At 34.6% G+C, this 16,164-nt stretch overlaps 1 protein-coding gene across 8 annotated transcripts in view; it reads right to left on the reverse strand.

Annotated features, from left to right (window-relative positions):
• The window catches only part of Ikzf2 (IKAROS family zinc finger 2), a 153,751-nt gene that overhangs the window by 39,947 nt on the left and 97,640 nt on the right, over window positions 1–16,164 (reverse strand). For all 8 annotated transcript variants that reach the window (XM_021730738.3, XM_078017963.1, XM_078017965.1 and 5 more), the window contains one exon: window positions 12,605–12,772. In XM_021730738.3, the coding sequence (XP_021586413.1) occupies window positions 12,605–12,772 (168 nt within the window). The remainder of the gene's footprint in view (window positions 1–12,604; window positions 12,773–16,164) is intronic.

The following is a 16,164-nucleotide window of genomic DNA, read 5'->3' on the forward strand; positions in this document are numbered from 1 at the left end:
GGGATTATCTCATGATATGTAAGGGCATAAATGAACAAAAAACATAAAGCAGGGGTTAAAAAAGGAAAATAAAAACAGACAATATCTGTACCATTTCATAGGTATGTTTTTAAAAATCAATATTAAGAATAAACACTCAGTGTAATTCTATTCTTCCCTATCCCCTAACACTTACTGTGAGTTAATATCTGCATATCAGAGAAAACATCTGACCTTTGGTTTTTTGGGGATTGGCTTATTTTGCTTACCATGATATTTTCCAGTTCCATCCATTTACCAGCAAATGCCATAATTTCATTCTTTTTTAAGGCTGAGGAATATTCTGTTGTGTATATATACCACATTTTCTTTATCCATTCATCTGTTGAAGGCACCTAGGTTGGTTCCATCATTTAGCTATTGTGAGTTGAGTCGTTATAAACATTGATGTGGCTACATCACTATAATATGCTTATTTTAACTCCTTTGGGTTTAAACCAAGGAGAGGAATAGCTGGGTCAAATGATGGTTCCATTTTAGATTAGGTAGAGGGCAGTGAAGGGTGGGGAGGGGCAATGGGCATAGGAACAATGGTAGAATGAATCAGACATCATTACCCTATATACATATATGACTACACGATCAGTGGGATTCTATATTATGTACAACCAGAAAAATGAGAAATTATACTCTATTTATGTGCGCTATATCATAGTGCATTCTAATGACATGTATAACTAATTACAACAAATTTTAAAAAAATAATAAGCATTCACTAATTCCGAGGAGAATAAAAATAAAAAAAAATAAGATAATATAGGATGTGGAATAACAGGGACACAAAGAATCAAGATAGTTCTTATTTAAAAAATAAAAAATGGGAGCGCAGTCCAGAGGCGCCAGATCTATCCATGCTAATGGAAATGTAACTGGAACTGACTCTGATGATAAAATCAAGGACCATCAGACAGGATCATGTACTAGGAAACTTTGCTTCCAAATAAAGGCACCAACATTTAGAATTTCTGCTTATTCTAAGAGGTAAAAGCCAACGGAGCCTTCATAGGCAGTGGCCACAGGATTAAAACGGGGCTTGGGAGAGATAGTCAGGACCCCACCCATTGCATTGGTCACCTGGCAAAGGTGCCTCCAGGAGACACATCTGATTGGAAAGGACATACACAGGCTGAAGGTGAAAGGTTGGGAAAAAATATACCACGCACACAGTACTCGTAAGCAAGCAAGGGTGGCCATCCTCATATTGAATAAAATCAACTTCAAGACTAAGTTAATCAAAAGGGATAAGGAAGGACATTATATACTGTTAAAAGGAACCATTAACCAACAAGATATAACAATTATCAATATTTATGCACCAAATAATGGTGCTGCAAGGTTCATAAAACAAATTCTCCTCAAGTGCAAGAATCAAATAGACCACAACACAATAATTATGGGTGACTTCAACACACCTCTCTCACCATTGGACAGATCCTCCAAACAAAAGTTGAATAAAGAAACTATAGAACTCAATATCACAATCAATAACCTAGTCTTAACTGACATATATAGAATATATCAACCATCATCAAGTGGATATACTTTTTTCTCAGCAGCACATGGATCCTTCTCAAAAATAGACCATATATTATGACATAGGGAAACCCTCAGTAAATATAAAGGGGTGGAGATAATACCAAGCATTTTATCTGATCATAACGGAATGAAACTGGAAATCAATGATAAAAGAAGGAAGGAAAAATCCTACATCACATGGAAAATGAACAATATGTTACTAAATGATCAATGGGTTACAGAAGACATAAAGGAGGAAATAAAAAAATTCTTAGAGATAAATGAAAATACAGACATAACATATCGGAATCTATGGGACACAATAAAAGCAGTTTTAAGAGGGAAATTCATCGCCTAGAGGTCATTCCTCAAAAAAAGGAAAAACCAACAAATTAATGAGCTCACAATTCATCTCAAAGCCCTAGAAAAGGAAGAGCAAAACAACAGCAAATGTAGCAGAAGGCAATAAATAATTAAAATCAGAGCGGAAATCAAAAAAATTGAAACAAAAGAAACTATTGAAAAAATTAACAAAACTAAAAGTTGGTTCTTCAAAAAAATAAATAAGATCAACAGACCCTTAGCCATGCTAACGAAGAGAAGGAGAGAGAGAACTCAAATTACTAACATACTGGATGAAAAAGGCAATATCACAACAGATGCTACAGAAATACAGAAGACAATCAGAAATTATTTTGAAAACCTATATTCCAATAAAATAGAAGATAGTGAAGACATTGATAAATTTCTTAAGTCATATGATTTGCCCAGACTGAGTCAGGAGGATACACAAAATTTAAACAGACCAATTTCAATGGATGAAATAGAAGAAGCAATCAAAAGACTATCAATCAAGGAAAGCCCAGGACCAGATGGGTATACAGCAGAGTTTTACAAAACCTTTAAAGAAGAATTAATACCAATACTTTTCAAGTTATTTCAGGAAATAGAAAAAGAGGGGGCTCTGCCAAATTCATTCTATGAGGCCAACATCACCCTGATTCCAAAACCAGACAAAGACCTCAAAGAAAGAAAACTACAGACCAATATCTCTGATGAACCTAGATGCAAAAATCCTCAATAAAATTCTGGTGAATTGGATACAAAGGCACATCAAAAAAATTGTGCACCATGATCAAGTAGGATTCATCCTTGGGATGCAAGGATGGTTCAATATACGGAAATCAATAAATGTTATTCACCGCATCAACAGACTTAAAGATAAGAACTATATGATTATCTTGACAGATGCAGAAAAAGCATTGGACAAAGTACAGCATCCCTTTATGTTCAAAACATTAGAAAAACTAGGGATAACAGGAACGTTCCTCAATATTGTAAAAGCTATCTATGCTAAGCCTCAGGCTAGCATCATTCTGAATGGAGAAAAATTGAAGGCATTTCCTCTAAAATCTGGAACAAGACAGGGATGCCCTCTATCACCACTTCTATTCAATATAGTTCTTGAAACACTGGCCAGAGCAATTAGACAGACAAAAGAAATTAAAGGCATAAAAATAGGAAAAGAAGAACTTAATTATCACTATTTGCGGAAGACATGATTCTATACCTAGAAGACCCAAAAGGGTCTACAAAAAAACTACTAGAACTAATAAATGAATTCAGCAAAATGGCAGGATATAAAATCAAAACGCATAAATCAAAGGCATTTCTGTATATCAGTGACAAAACTTCGGAAACGGAAATGAGGAAAAACACTCCATTCACAATATTCTCAAAAAAATAAAATAAATAAAATACTTGGGAATCAACCTAACAAAAGAGGTGAAAGATTTATACAATGAAAACTACAGAACCCTAAAAAGAGAAGTAGAAGAAGATCTTAGAAGATGGAAAAATATACCCTGTTCATGGATAGGCAGAACTAACATCATCAAAATGGCAATATACCAAAAGCTCTCTATAGGTTTAATGCAATGCCAATCAAAATCCCAATGGCATTTCTTGTAGAAATAGATAAAGCAATCATGAAATTCATGTGGAAAAGTAAAAAATCCAGAATAGCAAAAGCAATTCTAAGCAGGAAGTGTGAATCAGGCGGTATAGCAATACCAGATTTCAAACTATATTACAGAGCAATAGTAACAAAAACAGCATGGTACTGGTCCCAAAACAGGCGGGTGGACCAATGGTAAAGAATAGAGGACACAGAGACTAATTCACAAAGCTACAACTATCTTATGTTTGATAAAGGAGCTAAAAGCATGCAATGGAGGAAGGATAGCATCTTCAACAAATGGTGTTGGGAAAACTGGAAATCCATATGCAACAAAATGAAACTGAATCCCCTCCTCTCGCCATGCACAAAAGTTAACTCAAAGTGGATCAAGGAGCTAGATATCAAATCAGAGACTCTGCGTCTGATAGAAGAAAAAGTTGGCTCCGATCTACATATTGTGGGGTCGGGCTCCAAATTCCTTAATAGGACACCCATAGGACAAGAGTTAATAACAAGAATCAACAAATGGGACTTACTTAAATGAAAAGTTTTTTTCTCAGCAAGAGAAACAATAAGCGAGGTAAATAGGGAGCCTACATCATAGGAACAAATTTTTACTCCTCACACTTCAGATAGAGCCCTAATATCCAGAGTATACAAAGAACTCAAAAAATTAGACAATAAGAAAACAAATAACCCAATCAACAAATGGGCCAAGGACTGAACATACACTTCTCAGAGGAGAACACACAATCAATCAACAAGTACATAAAAAAATGCTTACCATCTCTAGCAGTCAGAGAAATGCAAATCAAAACCACCCTAAGATACCATCTCACTCCAGTAAGATTGGCAGCCATTATGAAGTCAAACAACAACAAGTGCTGGCGAGGATGTGGGGAAAAGGGTACTCTTGTACATTGCTGGTGGGACTACAAACTGGTGCGGCCAATTTGGAAAGCAGTATGGAGATTCCTGGGAAAGCTGGGAATGGAACCACCCTTCTCAGACTATTCCCTGAAGACCTTAAAAGAGAGTACTACAGGGATACTGCCACATTGATGTTCATAGCAGCACAATTCACAATAGCTAGACTGTGGAACCAACCCAGATGCCCTTCAATAGATGAATGGATAAAAAAAATGTGGCATTTATACACCATGGAGTATTTTGCAGCACTAAAAAATTACAAAATCATGGAATTTGCAGGGAAATGGATGGCACTAGAGCAGATTATGCTTAGTGAAGCTTGCCAATCCCTAAAAAACAAATACCAAATGTCTTCTTTGATATAATGAGAGCAACTAAGAACAGAGCAGGGAGGAAGAGCAGGAAGAAAAGATTAACATTAAACAGAGACATGATGTAAGAGAAAGGGAGAGAAAAGGGAAATTGCATGGAAATGGAGGGAGACCCTCTTTGTTACACAAAATTACATATAAGAGGTTGTGAGGGGAATGGGGAAAAAAACAAGGAGAGAAATGAATTACAGTAGATGAGGTAGAGAGAGAATATGGGAGGGGAGGGGAGAGAGGATAGTAGAGGATAGGAAAGGTAGCAGAATACAACAGTTACTAATAGGGCATTATGTAAAAATGTGAATGTGTAACCGATGTGATTCTGCAATCTGTATTTGGGGTAAAAATGGGAGTTCATAACCCACTTGAATGTATGAAATATGATATGTCAAGAGCTTTGTAATATTTTGAACAACCAATAAAAAAAGAAAAAAAATAATAAAAAATGTACAATAGAGAGGAAGCTGTGTTGTTTTATTAGATTGGTATTTTTATGGTATATCTGGTCCAGTTCCTTTTTATAGGACAAAATAGTTTTTAATTGGCAATTTTCAATTTAAAATGTTTGGGGTTTTTTTGGTCTAATTGTCAAACACTGAATAGGTCGCAAAGTACTGTTGCACAAAAAAATCAACATTCCTGAATTAATTGGAAACAAATTAGTATCTATTCAGAATAATTTAGGTTTATTGATACTAAATCAAAGAACTTCAGCAGTGGAGGGTTCCTCAGATCGTTCTTACTCCAGGGTTACATGATAAAGATATAAATAATTGTACCAAGTATTTTTAAGTTATTCATATAAAGAATTACTAATATCATTTAATTGAAAGCTAAGGTAACAAGTATGTTAGGTATTATTTTGATTAATAGGCATTCAGGGCTTAATTAAAATACGATTTTCCTTTGAGTACTGAGTATAATAAGACATCTAAAAGGAGCAAAATAAAACGTACAAAGCTCACTAATCAATTTCTAGGAATGAAAGGACTAATCACTTGTTAAAATGAAAATCTAAGAGGCAAAACTAATAAAAATCACTTTTGTAGCAGAAGTACTGATTCGCTGACTTGTTACTAAAAAGTCACATAAACACTATTATAAACATAAATCAAATTAGATGGTTATCTTAAGGGTAGTGAGTAGCAAGAGTTTTAATATGGACCAGTACTTCTTCAAGTTTTTTATACAATATATATCTGGGGCATATTTTTAAAAGAGAAGTTCATTTTCACATTGGGATAAAATCTTGACTGTGATCCTCACCTGATAACACTGTTGATAATATATTTTAATTGTTCATTTCTTTCCCCTCTTCTTTTTCATTTAATATTCATATTTAAGAAGTTTTCTTTCCTAGATACATCACAGCTATCTCTTGGTGGAAATGCAGAGAGTAGTATAGTAGGAATATTGGTGCTGTGAAGATTCTATGAAAACATTAAAATGATCCATGCAAACCTACTGGGAGGGAAGGGCAAAGAAAGAAAAGCCAGGAGCAGGGAGGGGGAGGAAGAAGGAAGTAGTTTCTTCCTCCTTCTCCTTAATCTACTGCTTAAGGTTTGGTAGTAGTGACTAATCAGCAGAAAATTCCAGGTAGGGAAAGCAAACTGCATTGTATTTAGCATCATACAATGTGAGTATCAGAGGGTCATTTAAAGAGCAAATCAAATAACCTGACAGAGTCTCACAGCTGACTTGCAGTGAGCCCATTCTCAACTCAGACATTCTGACCCCTTGCTTTTCAGGCAGCACAGGATTTTCCCCCCCTTTACCCTTAGAAGTTACTTTAAGATAAACTTTTACAGAGTAAACATACAAGACTGTTTCACATATCTCTAGCATTGTGATAAAGGGCACAGAATCTGGACTTTGATAGCCTTGATTTAATCTAGGCTCTGTGCAATTTCTCTCTGCCTTAGTCTCCTCATCTGTAAATAGGGATATTGACAGCAAGAAACTCTAGTAGCCAACCACCTCTTGACTGACTGTTTCCCCATCCCCTTGGTAAGACACAGGGAAAACTAACCTGGAAATGAATTCCTGGAGCCTGCAGGACTCTGGTATTTCCAAATACTTCTCCCCCAGGAGGTACACTGTATAGGTACTCACTATCAGTTATGACTGTAGCTAAACCCATTGAGATGGCAGCTACTACATGTTACTATAATTATACAAGGTACTTAAGTATTCAATTTCCAATGAAATATCACAGAAAAGCTATTTCTATTTAAATGAATTTTACAAGTTTGGAATGATTTAATGGAGATGAATTGATAAAAACATTGCTAAAGAATTGATGGTGGGAAAAGACAATCATAAAATTACTGAAAAAATCTTAAATACTTAAAAGAAGTATCATTGCTTTACAGAGGTCTTTTAGTTTTTAAACTGAAAATATAATTAGAGATACATTGTGTGTGGTTTAGACTAATTTTATTTTCAGACTAATTTATTCCCTCAGTACTGGAGATTCAACCTAGGGGTGCTTTACCACTAAGCTCATCCCCAGACCTTTTTATTTTTTATTTTGAGACAAGATTTCACTAAGTTGTAGAGGCTAGTCTTGAGCTTGTGCCCATCTTGCCTCAGCCTCCTGAGTAACTGGGATTATAGGTATGTTACACAGGACCAGGCTACAGTTTAGATGTAATATTACAAATTCCTAGTGAAGAAAAAGGGTCTGTTTTATATCAAAATATAAATGATTCAATGTATGCATTGTATTTACATTTTTAATGCAAGAACTTTTTTATTCAGAGCATTTTTCTTGTTACTAGACTTGCTGTTAATCTATAAACTTCCTCCTTTTGCTTGTGTCAGAAAAAAGGGTTCTAACTAATTCATGGAAGGTGATTAGTATAGTGCATATGGTCCAGGGGGAGCTCAAGAATGCCAGCAACTATCTGTCATAATTGTCTAGCTTGAAGGCCATACAGTCAGACCAAGATGAGATCTGTTGTCCTCCAGGGATGTGCGCAGAGTCCCAGACAGGGAACCATTGGCATGTATGGGAATCACACAAAGTTAAACATATACAGACAGAATTTATTGAAAACATACTGTATTTCAGACATTTTTCTAAATGTTTTTCATTTCTTAAATTATTATACATAGAAATATCATATTAATATTCAACATAATAACACAATAATACAATGGACAGTCATTACCTGAGGGAAGGAGGAAGCAAAATGGTTATTATTATTTTTTTGTGGTTATTATTAATACCAGTAATAATAACCACAAAAAAAGAACTAAATTTAAAATCATTTTATTATACCTAAAACCCCATTCTACTAATTTTAAATACTAGTTCTTAAATTTTAGATAATCTGGCAATTCTGTTTAACTTCTGTAGTTATTTTCTACCCTTCTTTGCTCTGCTCTGTTACTGCAGAAAGACAATTTATATTGGCTTCTTCAATAGGCTTCCTTGTCCTCTGGTTTTTTAGTCAAGGTGAACATCAGCAAGAAACTGGAGGATGGAAAGACTGATGTCACTGTGTATGGCCCCTAAGTCACAGGGTGGCAGTGGCTGCATGCCTCCACTGAAGGTCAGTGCTTAAGACCCTCTTTTATCTCTCTCATTCCAGTGACCACTCAGTCCTCTTCCCTATTCAGGGCTAGTCATGGTTTCCTATTATTAGCCTAAGATTTCCTATTATTCCACCCTTCTGTGATGGTTTCCCTAGTGCCTGACCATTCTCTTGGGAACATGTCTTTTCATTGATTCGCAAATTTTCCCCACTTGAGTGTCTCAGGACTTTACTGTCAGGCTACTGATTAATAAGAATCATTGGTAGCAGGAATGGCCCAAGGCTCCAGGAAGTTCACATGGAAGGAGATCGGGATAGCCTCCTTACTAGGTAGTCAAGGAAACTCAGAAGCCTTGACAAGTGCTGGCAAGATAAATGATTACTCAAATTGTCACTGCTGGTGTATGGGATGAAGTGTGAAACAGGTAAGGTTTGGGAAGGTGTGGCATTTACATATAATATAGCAACAGTAGTATGTAGGGGGAGGCTGGTAAAGTGACAAGGCTAATTCTATTGGCCCTAATGGACATGCAAATGTGAAAGAACCCCTTGAATGCTTAAGTCAAAACAGACGAAACATCAAGAATTTCTCTGTCAGCTTTAAAGATCCTTTATTGACCTAAGTTTCAGAATAAATGAAGCTGAAAACCAACTCTTTTCAAATCTGATTTGAAGTGTTATGGAATTGCACTGCTGAATAAAATGGGCAATATCAAAACTACTATTTCTTGGCCATGGGACAATGACAAAGAAGAAATAATGCATCTCTGGGTGAATTACAGATGTTAGTGAAACCATCAGAAAACTGAAAGATTTGGGGACGATAACTTACATTATATACTCATTTAAACTGTTCAGCTAATGCACTAGCTAGATGGATCTGTGGACGAATGCAGACTTAATCACATCTTAATGCCAACTGCAAATGCACTTCTAACTAGAGAATCTTTACTGGAGCATATTTTAACATCATCCCTAATCTCAGGTATGGAACAACTAACTTGATTTCTTTTTTTTTAATTTTTTTTTTGTAGACAGCATACCTTTATTTTTATTTGTTTATTTTTATGCGGTGCTGAGGATCAAACGCAGAGCCTTACATATGCTAGGCAAGCACTCTGCCACAGAACTACAATTCCAGCCCCAAACCTGATTTCTTCTTAAAACTATTCCTATCAACAAAGATAATCAGAAGCAGTTTGCCTTCACAATGCAGGGACAACATGCTTTCATTATCTTATCTTAAGGCTAGGCCAGCTCTCCTCTCCTTGTTATAATATAGTCTGGAGAAATCTTGTTCATCTTAACATCAAGCTGGACTATTACATTCATAACATTACACAGATTGGACTTGATGAGCAGGAAATAGTAAACACTCAAGATCTTCCAGAAGATAACTAATAGAGGACAGGGGATAAACTCAATGAAAGTTCAGGGACTTTGCACATTAATGACATGTTGTGGATCCGGTGGTCCAGGAGTGTTGAAATAGATCTTCAATAGAAAGAGATAAATCTCTTTATCTTGAATCTTCAATTATGAAGATCAAGGAACAAAACATCATGGCCTCTTTGGGTTGTGGAAGAAGCAGACAGCACTTGTTGGTATGCTGTTCTAATGCTGGTACTAAGTAATCCCCAAGGCTGTCAGGTTTGCGAGAAGTCTGGGCAAGGAAAGGACCTGAAGCATACCTGGCCAGGAGGAAATCTACCTTATACCCTTGGTTATAGGCCTAGCAGATGTAGTGATTTTTGGAAATGTCAGTGTGGCAAGCAGAGATGCTGTATGACATCTCTGTCAATGGAAGCCTCAGAGTGCAGATCCCTAATAGTTTTGTATTAAAGAAATACGATCTTCTACCAATAACCATCCTTCACTTGAAAAGCAGCTCTGAACTTGTTACTGGATTCCAGTTAACACACAGAAATAGCATACAGAACTCCAAATAACTGGGTGGCCCAAACTACACATCATGAACTAGGTGTTATCTGATTGAACATATCATAAAATAAGAGTTATATAACATTGTTAAAAGAAGCTGGAACCAAGCAGGTTTGGGAAGGCCAAGCATTCTGCTTGAGCAAGTTTCTCAATTATCTATGATAACTGCTACTTCTACTACTTAATATGTCCACTTCAGACCATATTTATCAACTTACAAGGTGTTCTCCATGATCAGTGAATGGAGAATGAAACAGTGGGAATCTGGTTTGGAAATTAATTGCATGGTATTTGGTACCACTGATGATACTCTATTTTCAGGTCCATTTTAGAGGCTAGTCCTAAAATACAGTGATGAAAGCATATCCCCCAGCTGTGAGAATTTCTACAAGTACATCTGACTGTACACTGGGTGGAAGAAGAGAGGGCTGAAGCAGTGATATATGCTATGAAAATATGCCTAAAGACTTCAAGGAACAAAAATGGAAAATTGATGATAGACATTCTAGGGGAGAGTTATGTGGATATATCTTTCAGTATTGGTATAAAATGTGATAACATGGTGTTGTGGTTTGAATCTGGGATGTTCTCCAAAATGCTCATGCATTGAAAGCATGGTTCACAGATGGGGATTTTAGGCAATGATTGTATCATTAAGACTCTGACCTCATCAGTGGTAAATCCACTTGATGAATTAATGTATTGTTAGAAGAATGGACTACTGGGTGGTAACTGTATGAAAACAGGGCATGGCTAGAGAAAGTAGGTTACTAGGGGTGTGACCTAGGGACTATGTCTCTTCCTCGCCTCTCTCTCTGCTTCCTGTCTATCATGAACTGAATAGCATTCTTCTGGTATATCTTTCTGCTATGATGTTCTATCTCACCTTGGCCCTGAAAAGTGGAGTCAGCCAGCTATGGCCTGGGACCTCTGTAACTGTGAGCCAAAATAAACTTTTCCTCCTCTAATGTGGTCTTCTTTTGTATTGTCGTCATAGCAAAGAAAAGCTGAGTAACATATATGATGTTCTATATTAACTCCTTCTTGAGGGCATTCACTGATAAGGGCTTTAGTAATCAGGACAGAGTAACTTATATGGATGTCAGTCCAACTGTTTATCTTACCACCCTAGTCCTTGCTTAATGGGCCCATGCATAAAGCGATAATGGGAGAAGGTATAGAAACTATGCATGGATTCATGTACACAGATTTTCCCCTCTCAATAACTGATTAAACTAGTATCAATGCTGACCTCACAATTTTCAAATTTCTGGCTTGAGGGTATTATATATTAATTTTCCACCTTTAACTTCTTAGTTAGGGCAATTCATACTAAAAGTCAAATGAGATTCAGGGAATTTAGAATATAGCTGATAATTTACTAGATCTTTAATTATCTAGGACTACTCAGATATACTGGAAAATATAAAGAAAAATAATAAAAGCATTAACTTAAAATTCTCACACTCTAATACAACCTGTCATTATAGATGAAAATATCATTTTTCTCATATACATAGTAAAATTAAAATTTAGCATGTCATTATAGACAGAAGGAGCATATATAACTGACTTGAGAGTATTATATATTAATTTTCCACCTTTAACTTCTTATTTAGGGCAATTCATACTAAAAGTCAAATGAGATTAATTCAGATTTCCAATAATTCTTTCTCCTTTATGTACTTACATTCGGGCATTTTTAAAAATAATCAAACATTCTAGATTTTTAAATCATTTATAAAAAGAAAAAAGTTTCAGATAGAGTCCAATGACTATCGTTTGGAAGTTAAAGAAACAAGAAAATGAAATATTGCTCTAACGGCCAATTTTCTAATGAGTATAATGTTTTCCAATTCAAAAATAACAATATGTGATTATTTTCTACAGAGGTCCTAGCCTAGCTCTGTATCAGTCAAAAAATCCCACAGCTTTCACTTCCTGTACAGGAACTTCAGAATGCAGTTATTAATTTACTAGATCTTTAATTATCTGGGACTACCCATAATTTCTGCATTAATAATTATAAAATTATAAATCAGAAAAATGTCAACTATTTATAATTGCAATATTCTGAAATTAAGAAACTCAGTTGATGGTACTCCTTTCTGCTAAGTCTGTAAGCCCAAAGAAGAAGGGCCATATATGCGTCCTGCAAGTTCTTAGTTATTTAATGTACACAAACAGATATACTGTTTGGATGGACTGTTCCTAGCTACACACCAAAGCTGAACATTACTCAGGATTATTCTGTAATACACTCTTGAAATTTTGTATTTTAGCATTCTTCTCAAACACTTGGAGACACTTACCAGAGTGGGTCCTGAGGTGTCCTGTGAGGGCGTCCCTTCTTCTACAAGCGTAGCTACAGAAAGGACATTTGAACGGCTTCTCTCCAGAGTGTAACTTTATGTGTCTCAGAAGGTTGCCCTTCTGAGTAAAAGAAGCTCCACACTGGTTACAGTGGAAGGGACGTTCACCTGAAGAAAGAAGAAGTCAGAAAAATCAAGTAAGTAATGTGCAAGTAATAGCCAATTCTCTCTAATCATGATACTCTTAAGCCTTCTAAATACGTATTTTCTAGGATTTGCTTTGAACATAACAAAGTCTCAGGCTTTGGGTCAAGTGGTCATTTCCCCTCTTCATATAAATCTGACTAGATTCCTGTTATTGACTTCAAAAGAGTAACAATAACAGTATTTACCAACAGTTGAACAACTAGGTGCCATCACTTTACTGCCCTAGTGGTTGCTTTACATATAGTATTTCAATCCTCACAATGACATTTATAATTAGGTATTATTAATTTCAGTTCATAAATGAAGAAATTGAAATGCATGAATCAAAGTATATGATTATAGTTATAGAGCTAATAAGAATACATGCTGAGAACCAAACCTGGTCAGTTTGGATACCAAACCTAATTCTCTTTATTTTACCATGCTCTCTTTAAAATTCACAGAAATTATGGGTTGGAAAGTACTGTGAGTCTCACTCCCTCTTTCAGCTAATAGGGAGATGGAGGCCATAATGAATGAACCAAATTACAAAGTTCATTACCACAGAATCAAGTCTCTTGATTCTGCTGGTCAGTAACAGTAAAACCATTCAATTTCCTGGCATCTCAGGGAAAATCCAAAAATATGAAAATTATTCATCCAGACCTTTCTTGTCTATTCTCTTTATTTTATGAAAATCCTATGTTTGACAGGTATCTTCTTTCACTTTTTCTGTCATTGATATTCCTATAAAATTTTTTAAACCTGAATTATTAGTTTACTCTCTTGCCACCAAATGGCTGTCACCAGTGTCATCAAATATAAAAACATTAAGGTAATGGAGCAGTGAAATTGGCAAGTAGGATCAAACTAACACTATAAAATTACAAAGAAAATACTATAATTTTAAGATTGCCTATCTCTAAAGATAGATAAGAAATAAATTATAAATTAATACCTAAGTAAATAGTAAAAAGTAAAAAGGGATCATTCTAAAGCTCAAAGCTTTGAAAAAAATTAAAAATAATTCCTTTTGGTTGAAATGAACCATTTCTGTACTTGAGATTAGATGATTATAATTTCAGCATTTAAAAAAATCCATTTAATGGTATGTTTCATATATCTTTAGCTGAAATATCTGTAATAATAGTGGTGTCAGGTGGCTAACACCTGTAATACCAGCTACTCCAGAGGCTGAGGCAGGAGGATCACTCATTTAAGGACAACCTGGGCAACTGTATCAAGATTTTAAAAAATGGACTGGGAATGTAACTCAGTGGTAGCATACACAAGCCCTGGGTTTAATTCCTATTACAGTGCAAATACACACAAAAAGACAAAAATAATAGTGAGTCATAAAACCTCAATATATATTTTTGGTCCTTGGGAATATATTGGTAAATTCAGGGATTTTTTAATTAAAGAAAACTAGGACACATGAAGAAGATTTGGCAGCAGCCACTGCAAATTCTATCACTGAGTTTTGTTAAAAAGAATAAATAAATTTTTAAGGCATATCTTATAATCTATTGTACTTATAATAGAAAATAATGAGGTATGTGTGTGGTGGGGATTAAAGTTTTCTCTTTAAAAATTAGGACCCCTTAGAGCTAAGTTTCAAAAATTTCATGTTAAAATTATCCTAAATTTAATATTATTTAACTAGCTTGATTTAGTTGGTAAAATCTAAAACCTCTCATATGGAGTCTTATGAAATAGTCAAAGTTTTAAAATCTCATTTTTTTGCAGATTGTTTATTTATATACACATAATACAACTTAACTTGATTCTTTTATTATTTTTCCTCCAATGAAATAATGGATCACACCCTTTAAAAACCATACTTATCTACTCCCCACCTCTGCCACAGAATTCATAAAAAAGGACAGACTGAGGTACTGCTCTCACAAATTAACTTTTTGAAAAAAGAAGAAAAATTATACTTTTCACTTCAAATGTTTGATGTTACTTTTGGAAGCAAGTAGCAAATTACTATGCAATAACTTTGAAAATTAATTAAATTAGTAGAAAAAAATTGAAATCATGTTTGCCTTTAGAAAATACTTCATCAGTAACATGTTGAATTAGATTTTCCCTAAACCACCTATATTCTTTGAATTAAAATATTTAAAAGTCCTTAATTTAGTTAATTCACTATTCAAAGTAATGCTACTCTAAAAAAGAAACAACAGTTTAACAACAGGATAACCCTTTTTTTTTTTTAAAGAATTTTTAAATTCACCTAGTTTTTATGAGACAAACAACAGGGTGATTTAGTTTTTACATTTACAAATACTCCAGATGTCTTTGAAATTTTTAAAACTACAAAATTATTACTTCTAAATTCATATTATCACTCTCAAAGAGGGTAGGAGAAAAGTAAGCAAGTCTGAATACTTCTTAGAATACTGCCATGTCGTTGAGCTGTGGAGGCCTCTGGTAAGTTCCATGCTCGGAAGAAAAAGAAAAAAGCTCCACGAAAATAACCAGTCAGGCTCTTTTTTTTTTTTTTTTTTTTTTTTTTTTTAACAGAAGACTGATAGTAATGTACCAAAGTTGTACACTGTTTGAATCTACCAAAGTTGTGATGTGTCAACCAGAAAAGGCTTTGAGAAAAAACTGATTTCAATTATGAATAAGTCTTGATTGAGCTTTCTACTTTTGGATATCAATCATAGGGCTTTTCTCATTTTAAGGTGAAATCTACTTAAAAACATTTAATGTCTTAATTATATGGAAAAACACCAATTTACTTTCAATTTTCAGTTATTCACTGAAATATGTAAATACAAATAAAAGAATGAGTTTGTAGTTTTATTATGGAATAAATTATATATTAATAGTTTATATGTTTTCATAAATATATACTGTAAAATTATTGTTTATATGTTTAATCGAAATGCAAGTATAATACAAATACTCAATTTGCTTTGGCAAATCAAAGACATAGGATATTCTTGTGTTGGATACAACCACCACTTACAAATATTTGCAATCCTAAGCACCTTTTGAGAAGGTTTTAGAGCAAGAAAATGGCTCCATGGTACTACAATGTATAAAATTGAGTGCTGAAAACTTAGTTACAATGATGGGAGTACACTAATCCAAAAGTGGAATCTTCTACATAATATTCTATAAAATATAGATCTTCTATATAATATTCTCACTAATTCACACTCATGGCATGAACTGATTTACTACCACTACTTATTTTCTTCTTTCTATACTCCCAGTGAAGAGTGCCTGGAGTATCCGATGACAATATTACCTGATTAGGTACTAAAGTAGCAATGCCAAAAAAATTAAACCAAGTCATTAATAAAACAATGGAATTGGCACTTTAGTAGAATATGAAAGAGAAAGAAGAAGAAGTG

This window comes from Ictidomys tridecemlineatus, chromosome 7, assembly GCF_052094955.1.
Source record: "Ictidomys tridecemlineatus isolate mIctTri1 chromosome 7, mIctTri1.hap1, whole genome shotgun sequence".
Classification (NCBI taxonomy): Eukaryota; Metazoa; Chordata; class Mammalia; order Rodentia; family Sciuridae; genus Ictidomys; species Ictidomys tridecemlineatus.